This window comes from Acanthisitta chloris, unplaced genomic scaffold, assembly GCF_000695815.1.
Source record: "Acanthisitta chloris isolate BGI_N310 unplaced genomic scaffold, ASM69581v1 scaffold28326, whole genome shotgun sequence".
Classification (NCBI taxonomy): domain Eukaryota; kingdom Metazoa; phylum Chordata; class Aves; order Passeriformes; family Acanthisittidae; genus Acanthisitta; species Acanthisitta chloris.
Genome location: NW_008680320.1, coordinates 7,409 through 31,057, shown reverse-complemented (window position 1 = coordinate 31,057; position 23,649 = coordinate 7,409). Strand labels below are relative to the sequence as shown.

General features: G+C 40.3%; 1 protein-coding gene across 1 annotated transcript in view; it reads left to right on the top strand.

The window, feature by feature from the left end:
- The window catches only part of FOCAD (focadhesin), a gene marked incomplete at its 5' end in the record, with an annotated part of 53,166 nt that overhangs the window by 25,403 nt on the left and 4,114 nt on the right, over positions 1–23,649 (top strand). Inside the window, 16 exons of the mRNA XM_009077666.1 lie at positions 505–613; positions 1,090–1,206; positions 5,088–5,326; positions 6,719–6,808; positions 9,196–9,343; positions 11,781–11,900; positions 12,793–12,915; positions 13,741–13,818; positions 14,187–14,258; positions 14,425–14,527; positions 15,693–15,773; positions 16,749–16,877; positions 19,025–19,140; positions 19,805–20,065; positions 20,621–20,710; positions 22,206–22,383. Coding sequence (XP_009075914.1) covers positions 505–613; positions 1,090–1,206; positions 5,088–5,326; positions 6,719–6,808; positions 9,196–9,343; positions 11,781–11,900; positions 12,793–12,915; positions 13,741–13,818; positions 14,187–14,258; positions 14,425–14,527; positions 15,693–15,773; positions 16,749–16,877; positions 19,025–19,140; positions 19,805–20,065; positions 20,621–20,710; positions 22,206–22,383 — 2,054 coding nt within the window. The remainder of the gene's footprint in view (positions 1–504; positions 614–1,089; positions 1,207–5,087; positions 5,327–6,718; positions 6,809–9,195; positions 9,344–11,780; positions 11,901–12,792; positions 12,916–13,740; positions 13,819–14,186; positions 14,259–14,424; positions 14,528–15,692; positions 15,774–16,748; positions 16,878–19,024; positions 19,141–19,804; positions 20,066–20,620; positions 20,711–22,205; positions 22,384–23,649) is intronic.

The window sequence follows — 23,649 nt, the reverse complement described above, 5'->3', positions numbered from 1 at the left end:
AGAATTCAAAACTCTTCTTTTAAGCTGGGATTTCAGTGATGGCTGAAATGCTCTGCTAAATCTCATGATGCTGTTGCAGTGAAGTGGCACCTCCCCATCTAGCATTCTCCATTTGAAGAGCTTTTTATGTTGTCCTGTGTAGAGATGGTACTGGCTAAGACCAACTAGTTCACTTCTGTGAGTGCTACTTGCTCTGCAGGGTAGCAGTCCTCATTATAGTGGAAGGAAGCTTCTGTTTTTATGCACCTTTGTGTGTGCTGGGCTTTATATAAAATAGAGACAGGAAAAAAGGACTGAACCACTTCTCTTCCCCATTCTTTCTCTAATTCCTTAAGATTAAAGGTGATAGATTTTTGCTGAGCTAGAAGACAGCCCAATAAATTTGCTAGGTGCAAAGGCCTTCCCACCTGGACCACCTGTAGCATAACTTTCCTGCTTTGAGATACATGTTTTGTTGCCAGCATCTCCATTACGATTCTTGACTGTTTGCCTTTTTCTGTCCAGAGACAGCCCAGTGGTGAAAGGAAACTCTATTTTTGCCTTAACTGGTCTTGCAGTTGCTGTAGCCAAATATGAAAGCAGCCTGTCCTCAGACAGTGAAGGGGTGCCTGAGGTGAGTCAATCTGGGAGACATTCTCTACTCTTAGTGGAATATAATGAAGTAATGTGACCGGGTGTTTGGGGGCTGTTAAGTGGATGTGAAAAGTACTTCACACTTTCCAAGTTCAGATTTCACCCTACTCGGTGAATGACATCTGGTAGCTGCTGTGTGATCTATACAAAACCAGTCAGAGTGTGTACATGCCTTATAACAAGAGACATAATGACTAACTCATGTATTTGTTGGTTTTGACTGATGAGATAGAGGTCTAATGGACACTGAAACCCAGCCAACATCTTTTCTCATCATTTTTGATTTCACTGTCAGTCAGCACTGACAAGTAAATCATGCTACTTACAGTGCATAAGAATGACAAAATAATCTCATTCATGATGAATACTCACTGGAACATCAGTGGATGATCTTCTGTTTGGGTAGAATTTGATTTAAGAAAAGCAGTGATGAATATTTGGGTTTGTTTTTTGCAGACTGAACCTGATTTTACTCCCATGAAACGCTGGATTTCTATGGTCACAGAGACGCTCTTTAGTATTGTGAATAGCCGCTACCAGCCCAAAGGTCCAGTCTTCCCATGGTTCTACCAGGTATGTGTTATGGTATTAAAGCCAAGGGGATATATCTATATTTCATACCTGGAGCTCTAATCATGAAGTTTCCTGGTTCTGCTTGCATTGTAGTAGTTGTAATAGATGAAAATAAAAAATTTTCTTGCCTTCGTTCTTTTTCTTTCATTTTTCTTTCATTCTTATATTTGTGTTTGTCTTGAGTTTTTGTCTTTACTACCAAAATAGTAAAAGCCACGTGGAGAATGAAATTTCAAAACCACAAGAAGTCTTCAAAACCTCAGATGCTCAGCAATGTGAAACCTTCTAATACGAACAGTCTCTTCTCAGACCACACTGTCAAACTCTTGAGTGATTCTCATACCATTTCTTAGGGCTCTGAAATGCATACTTTCTCAAAATTTAATAGTTATGGAGCTAATGATTCTTAGTTTACAGTACCTTTTGAACCTCATGGGGCAAGTAGAAGTTGTATCACATGTGCTTGTAGTCTGATAACCAGCCTGAAATTCTCAAGCCACTTAAGTGTTAGGCAGTTCGTAAGTAGGTCCTGGAGATGGAAAGCTCAGTATAGACCATAAGGCATAGGTATTGCTAGTTCTTGACTATTTGTGGTCAAATGACCGACTTAGAGATTCTTTGTGTCATAGATGCAGAAGGGAAGTTCAGTCCTAAAAGGCCAAATACCAACCTGCTAGCGCATTGAATGATTTTTAACTAGAACTTCAGTGCAGTTCATGAACTGCATTCAGTCCAGTAGTGAGATTCTAGCATCAAAAAGCTGCAAATTACTGATAGAACTGAGTTAGCTTTGGTATGTGACCCCTGTCATCACTGATATGGGGACATAGGTCACCAAATAAATAACTGCTGGACAGGTTGGACATAAGATTCAGCGTTTGGTTGGCACTAGCAGTTCTTGATGAACTGTTTGGTGATTCCTGCCTTAGAAAATAATGCTGTTTAAAATAGGGGATTTTGAGATGTAACAGTCTGGGATCCACTAAAATCCACTCTTTGAAAAAACCCACTATGCTTGTAAAATTCAAAGACACGCAATAGAAGTCACTGTCTTGCAGAGTGCCTTGCATCCTGATGGGTGTTTTTTGTTCTTTTCAGAGTTGCATGTGGAAGTAGATAAATATACATTAGGTTATTACTTACAATCAGTCCATTGCTTTGTAAGTAGAGATAGCTGTATGGATGTTACCTTTCAAAGTGGAAAGAAATTAAAAAACTTTGTAAGGGATCTTTCTGCTAGAAAACATCTCTACTGGTTATCACAGAATCTCAGAATGGGTCAGGTTGGAAGGGGCCACAGTGGGTCATCTGGTCCAACCTCCCTGCTCAAGCAGAGTCACCCTAGACGACATGGCACAGGATTGCATCCAGGAGGTTCTTGAGTATCTCCAGTGAGGCAGAATCCACAACCCCTCTGCCAATCTGTTGCAGTGTTTGCTAATCCACACAGTAAAGAAGACCTTCTTCATGTTCATGTGGAATGTCCTTCCATTGGTGTCTAACTGTTGCCTCTTGTCCCATTGCTTGGCACCACTGAGAGGAGCCTGGCCCCACCTTCTTGGCACCCTCCCTTCAGATACATACATTAATGAGGTCCCTTCTCAGATGTCTCTCCTCAAGGCTGAGTAGCCCCAGATCTCTCTGCCTTTTCTCATAAGAGAGATGCTTCATTCCCCTAGTCATTTTCGTTGCCCTCCACTGGGCTCGAGTTGAGGAGCAACATGTCTCTCTTGTACTGTGGAGCACAGAACTGGACACAGCACTCCAGATGTGGCATCACCAGGATTGAATAGAGGGCCGGATCACCTCTCATGACCTGCTGGCAATACTTTTTTTAATGCATCCTGGAAAACCACTGGCCATGAGGGCACACTGCTGGCTCATGGACAGCTTGTTGTCCAGCAAGACCCCCAGGTCCTTCTCCACAGAGCTGCTCTCTAGCAGGTCAGCTCCTGGGCTATACTGATCCCTGGGGCTGTTCTTCTCCAAGTGCAGGATGTGTATTTGCCATTGTTGAATTAGACAGTTTTTCTCTGCCTATCTCTCCAACCTTTCAAGGTCCTTCTGAAGGGCTGCACAGCTCTCTCAGGTGTTGGCCACTCTTCCCATCTTTGTGTCATTAGCAAACTTGCTGAGGAGGCACTCTGTCCCTTCGTCCGAGTCATCAATGGATAAGTGGAACAATTCTGGGCCCAGTATTGACCCTTGGGGTCACTACTAGGGACAGTCTTCCAACTAGATCTGTGCCGCTGATGACAACCCTCTGGGATATGGCATTCAGCCAGTTCTCAATCCACCTCACTGTTCACTCACCTAATCCTCACTTTCTGAGTTTGCATGTGAGGATCTTGTGAGAGGGTATTAAAGGCCTTGCTCAAGTCAAGGTAGACTGCTCTCCCCTCATGCATCCAGGTAGTTGCCCCATCATAGTAGGCAATCGGGTTGGTCATGCATGATTTACCTTTAGTGAATCCAGGCTGATGACTCGTGATCACCTTCTTGTCATTTATGTAGATAGATAAGGCCTCCAGAATGAGGCGCTCTGTTGCCTTTCCAGGGATTGAAATGAGGATGAGTGCCTGGTAGTTCTCTGGGCCCTCCTTCTTGCCCCTTTTGAAGACCAGGGTGACATTTGGCTTCTTCTAGTCCTCGGACACCTCTCCTGATCACCATAATCTTTCAAAGATCAATGTGAGCAGCCCAGTTAAGGTGTCTGCCAGTCCTCTTAGCACTCCTGGATGCATCTCATCAGGACCCATGGATTTGTGGATGTCAGGATTGCCTAGGTGTTCACTAACCCAATCCTCCTTGATCAAGGGAAAGTCTTCCTTCCAAAATTCCTTTGCCCTGGTCTCCTGGGTCAGAGATTTCGGTGGGATGTTCTTGACAGTGATGGCTGATGCAAAGAAGGCATTCAGTATCTCTTGTGTCCTCTGTTACCAGGGTCCCCTTCTATTTAGTAGCAGGCCCACATTATCCTTATTTACCATTTGTTATTGATGTATTTGAAGAAACCCTTTTTCAGGTCCTTGATGTCCTTGGCCAGATTTAATTCCAGATGGGCCTTGGCCTTCCTTGTCTCATTTCAGTTATTCTGACAACCTCTCTGTATTCACTCCAAGTGGCCTGACCCTATTTCCATCTACTGTGTATTTCCCACTTACACTTGAGTAATGACAGGAGTTCTTCATTCATCTGTGCAGGTCTCTTGCCCCCTTTGCCTCATTTCTTGCTAATCTGTAATGATGAACAAGATGGGCAAGTCCTGCAAGGTCTTGCAGGTCTTATTATATTTTGTCATTCTAGGTGTGGTGTGTTTAAGGTACTTCTTTTTCCAGCTTGCTAAATTCTTGCTGTGTTATACTTAGAGATCATTAATGTCTTGTCATATGACTGCAACTTGTGCCCTTGGTCCATATTACAGTTTTCTGAGGTCAGTCTTCTTTACTTCCCTTCTGGGGTCAATCTTCTTACATGACATGCTGTACTTTTTAGTTCAGCTTTTGCCTTAATTCTTTGTGATTCTTTGTGTCTGGTTTCTGTTTGCTCTTCTGATAATGCTGCTGGATATTTTAACAAGGAATGTGAAAACTAATGTACACCAATGTATTTATGTGCTGATTAGCTGTTAAATTCTACTTGCATCCTGCCTTATAATTTGTTTAGTTTCATACTTAATAATCTTATTTACACTTAAAAATTACATTGCCCTATTTTTAAGCTGCTTACAAGGTAAGCCAAATGGAAAAGTTACCATAAGCAGTTCCCTGAAATACTATTTATTGTCAGATTGCAATGGATCTGTGCTGCAGTTTGCTGAATAGGTATTTGTTTCCTTCCCGCAAGAGGAAAATGAAATTATTTTTTGTGTTTTTATCTAGAAATCTTATTCAGGTGAAAACACTGCTAGTATTATAGCTCGTTCCTGTGCAGCCATGGCTTTGTCTCTCCTGGTGCCAATTTTCATTGTATCATGCAAGGAAAAGGTAGAGGAGGTCCTGAATATGCTGACTGATAGGTTGCCTGGGAAACCGAATGCTGATGAGTCTCAAGCTGTTCAAATCCACATGGGCCTAGGTTTGGGGATGTTTATATCACGTTTGTATGAAGAAAAAGTCAGGTAAGGATTATCGTATGTAATGTAGCTGTGCAAATAACTTCCTTTCTCCTGCGTGTGGCCTTAATATTCTGAGGAATTAAAGTATTTATAAATCAGCAAATGATTCTTGAGGGCTTTGAAATGTTTCTTAATAGGTGACTTTTATTATCAGTCTTCATCCCCAACCCCACCCCTCCCAGAGCTATCCTGGGTATTTTGTCTGTCTTTCAGCATATATGATTCATTTTCATCATATCCTAATGTCCACATGCAAAGCAGTCAGCTAGAAGAGCCAAACATGCATAAGGGGGACTAGCTGCCCTAGGAGACTTAATTGTAAAGTAATTCACAGTTCTCATCAGTCCCTAAGTGGTGGTCTAGACACTGGGTAGTGTCCACGTAGATCATGCAAGTTACATATATGGGGATAGAGCTGCAACAAGAAGTGGTGTGATGGACTTTCTTTAAAGCATGCTGTAACATCTGTGTTGGCAGCACAGACATGTTCTCAAGTTGGTACAGAAGAGTTGGCCTCAGCTGCAAATTTCTAATGATTCCAGAGAAATTAAGAAGCAGTTTTGGCCTTATACTCCTCCAGTTTCTTGACTGCTAGGGATTCTGTCTTCCTATATACCCATAATAAATGTTTATTTGATGCGCAAGCACAGGTATCACACAGATTTGACTGGAAGTTGTTAATTTGCTCAGTGAAACTAATGTTTCCAATGCACCTGCTTTTGTTAAAACATTTTGCAGCTTTGCTCAGTTCAAGTCTTCATGCTTTGGTGTCTTCATGCCTTGCTGCCATTGACTCAGCCATATAATTCAGGAATGAACTGTCTGGGTGGTTAGTCAGTGGTGATAACTCAGCTACACACAAGCATTAAAAGGCTCTTGAAGACAATGAACCTAGATCAGTCTGGTATTTTGGAGTATGTGAATCTTTATTTGGAGGGGTTGGGTTTGTTTTGTTAGTGAGGGGCACTGAATACATTTATCTAACCATTTCTTATGGTCTGTTTTTACTCTTCCACTGCCATGCATAATTCACAAGCTTAATCCCATTCATTCTTCAAAGCATTGGCTTGCAACAACAGGAAAACTCTGAGGGGTATAGCTATAGCTAATATCCGGTCCTAGAGTTTGATTAAGGATTTCTGTTCATTAGGAAAACTGTGTGCATATTTTATAAGAAGGAAGTCCCTATGACACCTTTGGAGTGAGATGTAAATGCTTTTTATCAATAAATTACTTAATGAGATAGAGAGATTTACAAAGCTAATAGTTTGAAATGTCACAAATTTTCAGCTTATTAATAGTTGCAGGTCTAGATGAGGTCATGTTTTTTTTGTATCCTCCTCTCGCTGGAAGTCATTGGATTTTCTTTGTTTGGTCTCTGTTTTGTTTTTGCAGTGATGTACCTGGTCAACAGATGAACTTGGTTCTGATGAAGTCCCTAGATGTGCTGGAAGAGTGCTGCTTTGACACTAGTCTGGAGTACAAGTAAGTTTCCTTCATTACTGGTGATATTTTATTTTAAGCTCCATCTTTTTAACTCACAGTTTTATTTCTTAATTCTACACAGAAGAGTATAAGGATGGCATAAGGAGACAGCCTGTTCGGAGTACTTCTGTAGAATCACCAACTCATGCAGGCTGGAAGGACCTTTGGAGGTCCTTTCAGTAGGAGGTCGTGAGTCTAAATCAGACTCAGTCATGGACTTGGGCTATGCTGCCCTAGGCTTTACAGTCAGGGTTTGAAACCCCCAAGGCTGGAGATAGCACGATGTCTCTAGACCTTGGCTCTACTTTTGGTCTGCCCTTAGCTCCATGTGAACAGCTGATGTTTCAGCCTGTGCCCACTGCCTCTTGGCCTCCCACCATGTAAGAGCCCAGACACATCTCCTCAGTTCCTTCTTCTCAGTGCTTGAGATGCTGCTGGATGCCCCTCAAGCCCTCACTTCTCACAGCTGAACCTGCTGTGGCCCCTCAACCTCTGCTCTCAAGGCAAGGACTCCTGACTAGCTGCCTTTGTAGCCTTCCATGAACTTCTTTGAGTTTTGTTGGTGTCTTTCCTGCATTCAGAGTAGTGCTCCAGGTGTGTTGGTGAGCACAGAGTAGAGGAGAGGGATTATCCTTCTCCTACTGCTTATGGCTGCATCCTGCTCATGCTGCCTGCTCACTGCTAGCCCTCATTGCTGCCTGGGTGCATGTCTGGCCCCAACTCAGCTTGCTGCCTAGGAGCCCACCTGGTCCCAGCCAGTTTCGAGGTGCAGGACTGTGAGTTTGTGCTTGTCAGAATGTTCTTGATGATTTATTCCTCTGTGTACCATCTCTTCTAAGTGAGTGCGTCCATAAATAAAGTATATCTATAACACTTTATATATGAGCATGTGTGTGTACGTGCATATATCTAACATACGTACAGTTTTTTCCGCACAGTGTGAGGTGAAAAGAAGTAATGACTGTCACTGCTAATCTCTGCCAACCCACAAGTAAAAGCCTTGGGCTTGTATAAAGAATCACACAATCTTGCTCACAGACAGTGGGAAGATGCCAGCAATTCTAGGGGCAGAGTTGCTCGTCTTGCCTGCATGTGTTCATTAATTAAAGGTTTTTTGAAAGTCCTTCCTTGGTGCTCTTCAGGAGGTTGCTGAGGTGTTGAATAAAGTCTGCCTTTATGTTGGGGTCTGTCACTGGAATGTACAATTGTGTGCAATACAGTGTGAGTTCCAGGAGCAGCTGACTTACATGGCAAATTTATCTGGGAGAGCCAGGCCATTAATGTAACAGCTGTGGGTGGTATGTTGAATACCAAGTAAAACTAATATATTTGATTTAACTAACTGAAGTTATGCCTCAGATATCCCAAAGAGAGGGGTGACCCACCAGCAAGGCAAGAAATTGTTGAAAGGCATTGCACAATTACTGTAATTGGCAAACCTGGAATCATGGAACAATAAACCACAAGTGAAGATTGCCATTAGACAGGATAACTCTTTTGTATATTTCTTGCACAGTAATCATTTCCCTTTCATATCAGGGAAGAAACTGCAGTATCTTGAGTGCCTCAGTGTGGATGCATAGGGATTTATTTGATTTTGAGCATTTCTCTACCCAGCTCTTCCCTGCTCAACGGAAACAGCAGTAATTCCCATTTGCCTTTGCCCTCCCTTCTCCAGTGGACTTTCTGAAAAGCTGTGAGGAGTCACAGCTGTGCACCATTGAGCTGTGAAGCTGTACAGCTTAGCGAGGATTTGCATTGCCTCTTGAGCAGCAGAGGGTGAGACATAAAGTGCACAGGGGCTGTACCAGCTGCTCCCCTTTGTTATACCTTGTGTAGCCTGTTAACTGGAGATCAATGCCTCATAGAAAAGCCAAGCCAGACTTCTCTGGCAGTAAGAGGTTGTATGGCTCAATCATTAATTTCATTATTTTTGCAAACTGGAACACCTCTTGTAGTAGTCTGACAGCAGCAGATCCTACTACACCCAGTGGACTTGTGATTAGTATGTTTAACTGGAATATCAGTTTATGCTGTCAGAATAAATCCCACTTAGAAGTTTGGATCCGTATTTCCTTTATACTAGTTGCTATGCTTGTTGATGGGGCTATGGATTCTTCAGGGGAAGAAGAAATAATGAGGCTGTATGTGAAGGATTGATTATTTAAATGCACATTTTCTTCTTATGCTCCTCTTTGATCCTGAGTTTCTTGAAAAGCATTTGTGAAATAAAACCTATTTGTAAAACTGGCCGTGGTAATTGTCCACCGGGCTAGTTATCAGGCAAAGCCAAGACGTGTTCTTGCCCAGCAACCCATGCTGGGGTTTAAAGAGAGTCCAGAGCAGCCAAAACATATTAATTCTTTTTCTTTTGTTTTCTCTTAAAGCACTGGATGTATTTTAGGAGTAGGACTTGCTCTTTCATTTATGAGTCACAGTAGCCAAACAGAATCACGAGTGCATGTTTCTGCTTCATTGCGAAAACTCTGCAAATACCTGGACAGCAGTGAGGGCCAAAGCAGATCGTTCCAGGAGGTATGGCCTATTTTATCATAAATTTTAAATCTGCCTTTTACTTTGTTGCTTCCCTTTAATATCTATAGTCTTTTTACTGAAGCTTTATATCCGTAGTACTGGAATGCTCAATTTCTGTTCTTTCTTTCACAATGTATGAGTTTATAACTGCTTAATAAAACAATAATAATAATAGTAAAATAGCCTGTAGTGCTGCATAAACATTAAGAAACTGCCTGGAAAGATTCCCCTCTACTCTGCTCTGGTGAGACCCCACGTGGGATACTGTGTGCAGTTCTGGTGTCCTCAGCCTAAGAAGGACATGGAACTCTTGGAGCAAGTCCAGAGGAGGCCATGAAATTGATAAGAGCACTGGAGCATCTCCCCTTGTGAGGACAGGCTGAGGGAGTTGGTGCTGCTCAGCCTGGAGAAGAGAAGACTCCATGGAGACCTCATAGCAACTTTTCAATATCTGAAGGGCCTACAAGGGAGCTGGAGAGGGACTTTTTGTTAGGAACTGCAAGAATAGGACAAGGGGTAATGTATTCAAAATGAAGGAGGGGAAGTTTAGGTTGGATATTAGAAAAATGTTTTTTACTGTGAGGGTGGTAAGACACTGGAACAAGTTGCCCAAGGAAGCGGTGAATGCCCCAGCCCTGGCAGTGTTCCAGACCAGACTGCATGAGGCCTTGAGCATCCTGGTCTAGTGGGGAGGTGTCCCTGCCCATGGCAGGGGAGGTTGGGACTAAATGATCTATAATGTCCATTCAATTCTATGATTCTATGAACATACATAATTCTTTAAAGGGCTTCTTTAATTCCTTAGCCCCAAATTAAATTGTTGAAACTTGGGTTCTGAGTAACTGTGGGCATGGGTCTCCTATATACACTTGTTTACTGCTCATCTGATCTACTAAAAGGCAGGCAGCGAGTGACTCTGAGAGAACCTTAATGCTGATGCTTCCTCCTTCAATATGCCTTCTGTTTCCTTGTTTGAAAGCTGCTGTCACTAGCTAGTGTGAGTCTTGTACTTGTGAATGCTGCTATGTCCTCATTTTGTCTTGTTTTTCTAAGTACATTTTGAAGACTTAAAAGTGAACTCTCCTAAGTCGTAGTATGTATTTCAGGGTTTTTTTCCTCCGGATATGTCCTGTAAGTTTTGACATAGTCTGTGCACTTAGTCTGTAACTTTGTTGAGAAGGAAAATGGATGGAATTGGAATAGTTTGCAACCGAAAACAAGAATTGGAACAAGCAGGTGTTTTGCCCCAAAAAAGCAACCCTGTCTGTATATGATGTATTTAAGCCTGCAGCAGCTGAACAGCTGAGTTGCATAATACCCTGTTTTTCCTAAGAGAGTTATTAGAGATAGATAGAATTATTCTCTTCCCCCTCTTGATGCTTTTCTGAAAGTGCTTTATTAAAGGTCTTCTTTTACGGAGTTTAATTCTTTGGCAGTAGATATGTGTTGGGAATTAGCCTTTTTCAGTTTATGATTCGTGCATTAAAATTACTTACAGCTATGAAATAATTTATCTGTCCCCAGAGATCTTCAAGTGCATTACTGAACTTAAACTAAGTTCAATACAGCAACTTCTGAGATGAAAGGCAGCAGCTGTTAAACATCATGAAATAGTTTGGGATGGGAAGCAAACCCTACCCTTTTCAATTAAAATCTCTGTAAGGAATTATACAGATAATTACCATGAGCAAAACTTGGCCAGCACTCTAGGATTAATACTACTGTATTTATGAGACACACAAGAGGCTCTTCCAAAATTATAAGTGACTGGGGTATAATAATGTACTTGTGAGGTAATTTTGGCCTGCTGCAGCTGGAGGTTACAGTCTGAGTTTTACTTGCTCCAAGTCAAATTGCTGTCAATCCAGAACAGTAGGTAGGTGCTCTCTGCTTCCATTATAGTCATATGTTGTTCTGCTGATTAGTCTTGATACAGAGGAGTTAAACAGTTGGTGCACTTGCCTTGCTGATAGCTCAGACTTCATTTCCTTATTCACCATGACTAAGACAGAAGAACAGAAAAAGAGTGTTGCTGGTGAATCCTTCTGCAAGGATAGGAGGCTGCTGTTACAGGCAGTGTGTTCTACAGGTCACAGTTCTACTACACGCTCATTTTCTGGCCTGGTGGACCTGCTGGTAGCCCTGATGGGATCACAGCAGGCTGAGTATGCTTACATAAATAATGATCAGATACTTGTGTTGGGGAGAATACCTATATTTGTGTGTTTACCTGTGTGAAGTCAGAAGTATTTCCAAGTTTTAGTTGTGTTTAACATTGTTATCAATGAAGAAATTTCCAGAGAGGGAATAAACATCTGAATGTATAAATTGAAAATGTTAGGTCTTTTATATCTTACTGGCACATTGTTCAATATACACATTGTTACAGTCAACTTGATCAGACACTAGTTAACAGAACTAATTTATCTTTTTTCAGGTACTTGCCTATTCTGTTGCCTGTTCCTGTGTCTCTGCTTTCAGTGATGGAATCATAGAAGCAGCTGAAGCTGAGGAGACCATGAGCAAGCTACGGACCTTAGCGGAGAAAAATCAGCAGGTAATAATTCAGTGTTGGGGCTTTGCTTCAGTTCTGGTTTTCTCTTATCTAGTTAGTATTGGATACTGCTTTACCTAGGCTGTAATTCAGGAACATTGTATTGGTCTACTTTTCTGCATTAACTAATACTGAGCGTGTTGCGCATGCCATACAATTACCAAGACTACCACTTGATTCATTGATGCATTGTCTACAGGTGTGTAGCAATTACCAGACAGTGGAATAAAAGCAGGTTTTATGTGCTTGATTCCATTTAGAAGGGAAGTTAATACTTCAAGTTCTTCATGTCTTTAGTCCTTGCATCCTACCAATTTTTGTCTCTTATAGCATGTTTCTTTAAATTTCTTTTCTTAGTAGGAAAATATATCTACTGTGCTCTTCTGAATTTTTGCTTTCCCTTAGCCCCCAGACAGTGCATCATAACCATAGCCACAGCTTCCTCCAGGTGTATGTTTCATCCCTAGTGCTCTAGGGTTACCCATGAAAAATGCCAAAATTAATTTCCATATTATAGTGCCAGTTCTTAAATGCTTGCCAGGAAATGAAGGAACTGGGGGAGGCAACAATTTTGAATCAAGGCCTGGTATTACACTGATCAACTGTTTAAATGTTTGTCTGAAAAACAGGAAGTCAAAGCAAACTACCCTTTCTTCTACAGCTTTTTATCTTCATGTCAGAAAGTCTGCTCTAAAGTAAAGACTATGTGTGCCAAAGATCAGTATTTAATCTGGGGAATCTCACGTCACTTGACATGAGAAAATAGTTGAAGTAAGAAAATGTCCAGTCTTTTTGGCAGAGACATTACTTCTAATGATTGGGAGATAATAAATGTTTTAAAAATGACAGAAACCTTTGAAAGATCTGTTTGTAATGTGTCCTTTTTACCTTACAGACCTACAGTTTTGCCTTAGCTTTAGGTACAATAGTACATGGATTGTCAGTTTGCGGTCATGGGAAAGCTGAAGACCTGAGTAACAGACTAATGCCAGCCTGGATAAAGATAGTGCTTGCAGAGGTAAAGGAGTTTGAATTCATATCTGGGTTTTGTACTTGTTGGGTTTTTGGGTCTTTTTTTTTTGTTTTGGGGGGAGGGGGTGGTTTAAAATTAACTGTAGGGACATATAATTTTCCTTGATTCTACAGGAGTGATGCTAGGAAAAGTTATGACTATCTGAACATGCTGTTTGATTGGTATTTGGAGGCAAAAATATATTTTTGGACAGCTTCTTAAAGGGGAAAAAAACCTTGTTTCTTTTCTGCTTTGATGGTTTATGAGAAATGCTTATCTCAATGAGATCTTAATTTGGACATTTTTAAAAATTTGGAACAATGTCCAAGAATAAAATCTAGATTATTAAATGGAGATGCCTTGTGAAATTAGGTGCTGCTTATCAAAATCAGACTAAAAGAATGGTGATTGTAGTGCCTTAGTTGTTACGATAATTTTAATTTATCTCATTACAAAAATTAAGTGTTTGCATCAAACTCTAAACTTACACATTAAGATTGCAGCTGAAGGTAAGTATCAATAAAGAAACAGTGTTTCAGAGTTGAATTGCACTGGCAATATTTTCTGAAATACAAACTGTGCTAGGAAAAAAAGTGATTCGTCAATCCATGATGATTTCAGATCTGGGGTGGAGGGAGGGGGATCCCATTTAAAGCTTTCACTCACCAAGAGAGGAATGAAAGTTACCTACCATGCTGGAGTCCAACTTGAAAAGGCTGTTGGGATGAGAGGTGTACAAGTGATAGTAGTCACGATTTATAAGTTGGAAGAAACAAGTATATTGTCCTACAGTAGTGTTGTTGACTCACTGTTCCTGAATTATGCTTCCAGGGTTCTCCAACAATGGAACGTCTGGCTGCTGTCAGTGGGCTGGTCTCGCTGGTGGGCTCTGAAGTAGGCATGATACAGGTGAGTACATGCAAGCATGTACCTTGATCTCATGGAGAAATTTGGCTGGAAGGCAAGATGTAGTGCATCCTTTCCATTCTTACAGCAGTGGTTATATACCAGGGCATTACATTTATGCAGTATTAAGTCATGTTGGGTATGAACCAAGTGATAGAGAACTGCAATGGACAAAATGGAGTCTGTGTCTTTTTCCCATCATATGTGCAGTGCCATTGGGGAAAAGTTTGCAGCCATGTAAGCTTTCTGCTTTTCCACTCCCCCACAAAAAGGCATGTGTGCAAATGTAATCTGTCTTTTCAGCACCTGCTCCCTGTTTTGTTGTTTCTTTTTTTTTTTCTAAAATTTACTTTTTTTTTTTCCTCTGGCAGCTGAAATCTGAGAGTGTTCAGTCCTCACAGTTTCAAAGTAAGCTGAATGAAGTCATCAGAACCCTTACACAGGTAAGAAGATACCCTGTGTTTCCTGCTTTGGATAATGCTCTAGGGTGCTGTGACACCTTTCACAAACCAGCCAAAGCTGTTAAAAGAAACTACATAATGTCTGTGTTCCGCTTGAATGAGGAACAGCAGGGAAATTTGTCTACCTAGTGGTTTATTGTCTCAACAGATAATTAGTCTCTCAGAGCAGGTTGGCCTTCAGACAAATGCAGCAGGACTTCTGGGACGCCTTCACATGTCTTGTTTGTCTTCTACTCAGAACAGGGTATCTGGTAAGCTGCTTTGTTATTGCTGCTTAAAGACCTTGTAGAAATAGCACATCATAAAAAGACAGGGACACATTAATTAATACAGGCTAGACATTGCAGCCCTGTTAAGTGACATGGCAGTGTTTGAATCAGACATGTCATGGTCCAGTATGCCAGACCTGTAGGTTGGAACATGAAGCAGGAATCAGTGTGTTGAGTAGGATGCCCCACATCTGCTTTGACTTGCAGTATCCAAGTAAGGTTCTAAGTTGTTCTGGTCGAACTTGTATATTGCTTCATTTTTTTTTGTTTGTTTTTAAATCAACTGTAAAGAGGTTTTACACTGCATATGGCATATGGGTTTGACTTCTGCATTATCCACTCCATGCCATGATAACTGATTAGTCTATTCTGTTTTAGCACTTCCCATTGTATAAAAAAGTCAGTACTTAAAAACGAGTCCATAACAAGAACAAGCTGACTTACTAGAAGTATTTTTTCTAGAAGAGATCTTCTCTGGTTAGCTGAAGTTAAAAAAGTAGTAATCTGGGCTGTTTCGGCATAGCAGTTAGCACAGAAACTCATATTCTGTCGATATATCATTACCTTGTGGTGTTGTTTCAATATCCATTGGTAAAATAAAGGCAGGATTACATATCTGATGAAATACCAATGCTAGGAGCAAACTAATGAAATGGAAGCTGTTCACTTCTGTGTGAACTAAATTGAGAACCAATAATACAAGAGGTAGATAAACTTCCTTATCACAGTAAAAAAAGTTCTCAGAGCTTCTGAATTTGTATAATCTTAGCATGCTCACCTGAGGTTAGATCCATAGGGAATGTCTCTGTTGTATTAAGCATACCAAGATTTTGAAGCTCTCCCTTTTAAAGTCTGCCTTGCAGTGCCCAATATATTTTGAAGGAAGTTCTTATCCGTGGCTTTTCAGTTGGTTACTGAGCTTGTTTTTTTCAAACCTGGCACCTCACACTAATAAAATGTTTAGCTTGCCTTAAAAGTGTAAAGGCCAATGCGTCTATCAGTTCTGTGATCTAAGTGTTTTGAGTCAGCTACAGAACTAGTTAGCTCAAACATAGCTCAAAATAGCCTTTAAATTTACATGGGAGAAGATGGCTAATAGTTTTTGCTGATGTGTTCTAGAATTCAAATGGTCTTTTTGTCTTCACAGTCCCTCCAGATTTTAGGTACTTACCTGTAAACAGCTTTATCAGAGCAGCCATTGACTTTGCCATTGAAAGTGGAAAGAAAGGTAAGCAAGAATCAAACTATATTATTCCTCAGGAACTTTGTTATGACTATAAAAGGTGATGTTAATGACCTGCTTTTATTTGCTAAGAGAACTTTTCTAAATACTAATTCGAACTTCACTAATGTGGGATATTTAAATAAAAAATCAAGTAATACCCAAAAAGACAAGATAGAATTGTGTAGTTAGGGCTTTAATTTTCTCCATTTAATTTTTATGGCTTTTAAAATCCTTTACCCTTCCTGCTTTGTCTCTGAGTTGATGCTGTCTTCTTCCCTGTGGGAATGAAAGTCAAATCACTTTAGGAGTTAGCTTGTATCCATGGGAATATTCCATCATCAGACAAACTTTATGCTGCCCCTTATTTCAGTGATCCTATGTTAAGATTCTCTGTTACAAAGTGGTATTCAAACAGGTTACTGCTGCGTATCATAAATCCAAGGGAGCCTGAAGAAAGTATCCTCTTAAATGAGGAAGGCTGGTAAAGATAGATCTCTTGGAATACAGTCTTTAAGGGGGATAAAGCAGCAGGGCTTATTCCTGTACAGAGCAAAATGAGCTCACTTGTGTCCTATGAAGCAATCTTTGTTTTAAATGGAGGTAAAAATTGCCCATGCTTTGCCTCCAGAAGGACTCAGTTAACTCGCTGTGTTGAGGTAACACATTATGTAGAGATGGTTAGTACAAGTGTGCTGGTTTTTGTGGCCTGCACCTACAGGATGAGGAAGAAGAGCAGTGTCAGAAAACTTTGCTGTTCTCACCGTAACAAATGCAAAAATACTACCTTACTAGATAAGGAATAACAAGATAAACAAGAGATAGCTAATTCTCAGATGCAAAAAGGAAAGGGATTTTACAGTGCTTTTCATTTCTTCACTACAGCTTGAACTTCAGTGCACTGTTCACATTTTTTTGCTGAGCTATTCAGCCAAATGTGTGTGTGTGTAAAGTTCAGACTCTCAATGAATCTGTTTCTAGGACCTGAATCTGTCCCAGCTGAGTTGGTGAAAATAGCACTGACACCCATTGCATTAGTTGGAGAAAGCCACCAGTATCCACCTGTAAACTGGGCATCCATTCTTTCACCTTTGATGAGGCTAAACTTTGGTAAGAATAATAGTTTTCTGTTAAGTCTTTTGTGCTTGTCACAAAACTTCTTTATTTACACAGCTTTCATAAACTTTAGGGTCCACTTTGGGGCTTGAAGTTGGTGCAGTGATTAAAGTGTTTACTATGCTTTCAAGACCAGCTTTTAAGTGTTTGCAAGCATGTATTTGTGATCACCATGTGGACGCTGTTTTAACTCAAGAAAAGACTGAAAAAGATCAGACCTGAGCAATTTAGAGCAGTGTTGGCAGTTCCCTGAAACACTGGCGAAACTGCCCTGAATTTTGCATTGCAGCTGTTTACAGTAAGAAGACCCATCATGAAACCCAACTAATTGTGTCTTATTTTCAATACCCTCTAAATGCTTGGTCCAGTGTGCATGTTAGAGGCTGCAGGCAGCTTTGTCACACATTTCAACTGCTTGGCAGTTCATCTAGGTATCCCTAGTTTGAAATACTCTCTCTACTAAATTACACTGTGTGACAGTTTTAAGAATAATTGAAAGTCCTTATGAATGATTGAAACTTGTTAAATGTATGGGGGAATTTTTTTATTCCTATTTTTTACTTAGGAGTCTTCGTTTTATAAATCAGGGCATTTCCAGAGGCAACAGTACATTTGTTCTGTGGCTCTTTTTAGACTTCAGAAAGCACCATTGTCTACAGTTTCTCGTGACCACCCCCCTGTAGTGTTGTGCAAGTTCCACACCCTTCTCTAGATTATATGTGCATTCAGAAATAGATCTTGCTTTGTGCTAGTGAGCAATATTCATGTTGTACTAGAAAGTATAATGCAGAACAGTTGTATTATGGCCTAACAGTCCACCTAGAAATGTGGTACTCTTAACACTTTTCTTGAAACAGCTGTATTATGAATATTTTTATGAAGGTTAGACTACATGCTCAATTCTGTTGAATACTCTACACTTACTCATATCTGAGAATTCATGACTGGTTTCGTGAACCTTAGATGTTTCAGATTCTGCTGTGAAGATCTGTTCATCTGTAAACATAGGGAAGACAACAGATTGCTTTCCCATCTTACAGGGTTTATTGCAGTTGTTGCTGAGCAGAAACATGTAGTGTGATTGAAGTAGTATGTGTTTCTTGTTCAACAGTGCTCTGAAATGAGCAATCTTAGGCAAATCATGTGTTTTATGCATCATAAGACTATGTCTTAGCAATTTAAAAGTTTTTAATTGGTTACCAGACTATCTTGTTAAAATTTCACCTTATCAAGCTCTGCAAAAGATTTACTTCCTGCATAAGATAGTTTATTTAGAAGAACTTGACACTAAACTCTTAAGTCTTTGCTTTGTTCATGCACTAATAGTAGTGAACTTTATAAAGTCATGCTATATTGGTTGCCTCTTTCATTACTGAAAGAGCATTTTAACTTGCTAAGCACCTATTTAAGCTTTATGCTGACATTTAACAGTAATGTATCTTCTGTCTGATGGGTCAAGTGCTAGTGTAGTACTTAAATTGTTTGTCCTTAATGTTGCTCTAGCCATCATGAGCTCTGTGAAAGCCATGCCGTTGCTCAAAGTACCTCTTAATCATACTTATGATTAGTTACTCTGTTAACTTACTCCCTTATGGGGACTTTAAAGAGAAACCAATAAGGATTCCATAACCATCATAACATCTATGCAGAGTAAGGTCTTCCCACATGTTAACCTGGAAAGTGTCGCAGCCAAGCACCCACAGCAGCAACAGTGGCTCGACTTTGTCTGTGACATACTATGTGAACATGGGGTACATGGAAGAGTAGAAACGTGTGAACAAATGCTAATTACTCCTACACTTAACAGGAAGGAATATTGACTCATTTTTCCTTCTGTGGATTAAATCTTAACTTAGAAATTCAGGTTTATTTATTTTTTACTTTTCTTACCTTCCCAAATTTTTGTTCTTGAGTGAATTAAAATACCTGGATTTCTGAGATTTCTTGCTGGAAGTGCATGAATGGGAAGAGGAGTCTTCTAACACATGTGTGTTTAAAAGCTTTAAGTAGCATCTCTAGAAAAATAAGTTGTAATACAATGCTGTAGTAGGACAATAGCTCTCCTTTATTTTATGAGCTGAGAACACATTTAAAGGGAAAACAATTTATTTGTAACTTAGGTTTGTTTTATTCTGTTGTAGGTGATGAAGTAAAACACCTCTGCATTCAACTGGCTGTGACACAGGCCCAGTCATCTCAAAATGCAGCAATGCTTTTGGGGATGTGGGTGGCACCTCCCCTTATCTACAGTCTCAGTGTATGTATGTCAGAAAACTTGTGGGACCTCAACATCTCATTCCTATAAAATTTCTTAGTGGTAATGTTTAGGATGGCTTGCCAGAAAAGGATGACAGGGTTAAGAATTCTGCAGAAATACTGTTTGAGAATTATTTATAGTGAGAGGAAGGTTCTTTGGGGGCCTTGAAATTCAAAGCAGACTTAAGCTCTGCGGCATTGGTTTTACTTAGATTTGAGTTCACAAAATGAGGTCAGCCACAGTGTGTGTAAGTTTTGCATTTCTTGCATGCAATTATTCATTATTCCTCACAGCTAGCAACATTAATGATTCTATGACTACCATACTTCTGTCCTTGGCTGTCTAGACAGTCTGTATGCTTTACATAGGGATGCAGTGGTCACCATGTAGTAAAATTGTTCTGCCTGTAGGGTGATGTGAGATTCAGGGTTCATTGAAAGTAAGCTCCTCAGTTCTTAAAGAAAACAGTATATTGACATGTTTGCACTCCTTTTAATTCAAACAATTCATCAAAAGAGGGAAGAATTGAGAAGTATATATGACTTTTAGTGCTTTCCTAGGTAGTGTTCAAACCACTATTTTTATAATTTCATCCTTAGTAACAATAATTCGAGGTCAGTGAAGAGCTAAAATCTGAAACTGAGCAAAGGTTTTTCTTTTTTAGATGAAAACTCAGAAATACCTGTTCACATCCCTCTCCCTGTGGATGCAGCATGTTGCAGAAGACAAACTGCAGTCTTTTACAGAAGTGCTTCTGATACGACAATTTGAGATGAAGAACGGCACAACAAACCCAGAAATTTGCCAGTGTGTTTTACAGGGGCTCATCCAGGCAATGAAACTTCCCAACCCTGCCCAGTTTTGCTGGAGCTTTTTGTGCCAGGCTGTGGAGAAAATATATGAGCTTCTTCCAAATGAGGTTCAGGTAAGGAATGAAGTGTATGAGAACATTGTAACCAGACATTTTTACTGATGGTGAACCCCATCTTTTTGCACTGACCCATCAGGTTTGAAACATGAAGATGATGTACAATTTTGATGAAACCAATCTAATGTACACTTCTCCCTCATAAATGGTTTGGTAATAGAAAAAAACAGTATTAATAAAATGTGGTATCAATATTAATTGAAGCATAAACAGAGAACAGTCATAAGGCTTCTTTTTCCCCCCGACAGAGGATTCAGGTTCTCACAGTGATTTAAAGAAACTGTCTAGCTACAGAATATACCTCCAAGGAAGGGCTCTTTTTCATTAAAAATAGAACGAACTCTTTGAAAGTTTTCAAATACTATTATTCTTGTATAATGAAGTGCATGGAATTCCCCAGCAAATACCAGATTTCTAAAATAGATTAAGTAAAATGAGGCTAGAGACTAGATTAATTATTTATCAGTAACAAAGCTTCTAGAATCCCCAATATTAATGATGAAAAAAGCTTGAAATAGACATTTCAACATGCATTTACTTTTCTTTTTGCAGAGGGGTGAACTGGAGATGTACACTGATGTAGCAAAATGTATCTCAGAAATGTCCGATTCAGAGGTTGATCGCATTGTCCAGTTCTCTAAGGTAACTAGGTTTTAGTTCTGATCTCTTATCACCAAATGACAGGAAACAATCATACCTTACCATTTTCACTGTCACCAGACTGTTGTAGCTGATTGGGGGCATTAATTGTTTTATCTGCCATGCAAGTAAGAGTGTTCTGGCACTGGCAGGCAGCCAAGAGAAGCAGAAGTGGTAAGAACTCATATCCCAAACTTTCTCAAGGCAACTGAAATACTACTGATTTCACCAGGAAGCTTTGAACTGGAGAGGCTTAAGTAACTTGTTCAATTTCAGGAAGGACTCTGTTAGCAGAACAGGAATGGTGTTAGGTCTGCCAAATCCCGGACCATTGATGCAAACAGCAGACCATAGTCCTCTTTGGTGAACATAACCACCTACCTGAAACAGACTGTAAATGCATCCTGGTGACTAGCTGTCCTTGAAGAGGTGGATCCATGCTTATGTTAAAAATAGGCAATCATTGACTGAACAACCTTTCATTCTTGACTTTATATGCTATATTCTACACTTAGAGTGTATCCTCGTGGATAAGATGACTAACGATGATGATGGAATAGAATCATAGAATCATCCTGGTTGGAAAGACCTCAAAGATCATCGAGTCCAACCCAACCGTAGCTACTAGACCATGGCACTAAGTGTCACACCCAGTCTCATCTTCAAAACCTCCACAGATGGTGAATCCACCACCTCCCTGGCCAAACACCCTCTCCGTAAAAAAAATCTCATCCTAATATCCAACCTAAACCTCTCCTAGCAGAGCTTGAGTCTGTGCCCTCTTGTCCTCCTGCCAGATGCCTGAGAGAAGAGACCAACCCCCACCTGACTCCAATCTCCTTTCAGGGAGTTGTAGAGGGTGAGAAGGGCTCCCCTGAGCCTCCTCTTCTCCAGGCTGAACACCCCCAGCTCCCTCAGCCTCTCCTCATAGGAAAGCTTTCAACTTCTAGCTCACCAGTGGAATCAATTAGCAGTGGAATTCTCAGCAGCTGAAACTCTAAAGAAATGACCAGTGGTTTCAGATGAGGCTTTTTTAAGTAAACATCCATGACATAAAACCACATAGTTCTGTTACTGACAGATTGACTAGAGAATCAAGCAGTCAGAAAGGTTATTTCTGTATATTTTTTTTTTCTGATTTCCACACTGGAAAATGCCACTTGAGAAAACCTTTCTTTGTCACTGGAGTGAATCTGTCTTGCAAGAAAAATTGAGTCTCCAGAACTGTCCAGCTGGCTTATTTCATTTTAAGGTGGAATGTAAAATTTAATGCAGTATGAAAACAAAATACTGAGTTACACTTTGCTGGACTATTTAGAACAGTGTGAAGTTCTAGTAATATGCACAGTCTTTTGTTTAATAATATATCTTGAGGAAAAATGAGCCTGCTAGGTATTCAAAGCATTTCTCTCTTTTTTAGTAAAGAGAAATGCAGCATTTAATGTTCCCACAAGAGACAGATGTTTCAATTTAATGTGTTTTTTGATTGCGTTTGCAGAACAACATAGAGAAGGCCACATTCACAAAGGTGTATTTGATTTCTCAAGGAAGACTGTCTCTGATGAACTTGAGTTCCGTGATTGATACTGTGACAGAATACCACCAGAAAGAAAATATCTTATGGATACTTTTGCATAGTCTCTATCATGCTCGTATTGTGAACCATGAAAACACAGGTAAGATCAGGCATAGAGAAGAATCAACAACACGATCAATAGGTATTGATGAATCTAGATCTACGCCTTTTGAAACAGTTTTTAGATGGTTTAACCCAAGTGTTTCCAAATTTATCCATATTTGAAACCACTGTCTTCAGAATTCTCTTGTATTTAAATACTTGTATCGAACATTGGTTTTATGTTTTTCTTGAATTCCTTGTTTCCATTGTTCAACTGCAAGTCCTTTATCTCATCCAGGTGGTTTAGAGGCTACAGTTTTGACTAAATCCCTGTCTCACTCTTTTGAGACTTCCAGTGTAAGGTAGTGTTATAAATGTACATAGTACATCAGAGACCTGTAACAGTGCAACTCTGCTAACCTTCAGATCTAGTATCTGACTTGCTGGTATGTGACAGAGTAGGTGGGGGCATGTTCCTTTTGACTGATTGAACCAGGGAGATAGCTTGCTTTTCTGAGCTCCTTGCACTGAGTTAACACAGGAAACAAATTGCCCTTCTGCCTCTTCATAACCATACCAGATAGTAGCCTGGTGGGTTAATGAGTCGAGCTTTCTCAGCTGTGGGTCTGACAGAGCACTGGAGCTGATGCAAGAGAAGTAGGAGATTTACACAGGAAGATAAAGGAGGAAGAAACAATAACAGAAAGAGGCAAGAATGAGGTCTCATTTTCATGGCAGAAGGATCTTTGCATTCACAGAACAGCTTTAAAGCATTGTATTGCCGGATGCCTTAGCTGCGTGAGTTTTAACTGAGTGAAGTGAGGCTTCTTTGGGTCAAAGAAGAGGCAATATGAAAGAGGGCACATGTAAAGATTACAAGGAAATGGTAGTGTATGAAGTCATGTGGTCTCCAAGGTGAACATGGTTATTAGTTTGTAGGAGGTAGAACCGGTTATGGACAGCAGATTCTGAGTCAATGAAATGTGTTCCATCCTTGGATTGAGTTGAGGGCTGATTTTATTTGCATGTCTTGGCCATATATTACTGATCCTCTCAGCACTGTAGGAGCATTTTCACAGAATTCCCCACATTCTTGCCCAATCCCACTTGCCCATGGTGATGTCAGTGCTAGACTTGGAGGAAGTACTGGAGCAAAAACTTGATGGAGTCTCTAGGATTCTGTAGTGGTCATATGTGCAGACTCAGTAGTGGGACCTGCAGGCTGCCATACGTGAAATAATTCCCACTCAACAGTCCTTTTTCTGTGTGTTCAGTGTGTTGGCTGCATTGTAAGCTAAGTTTCTGTACTGCTTAAGGGCCCATA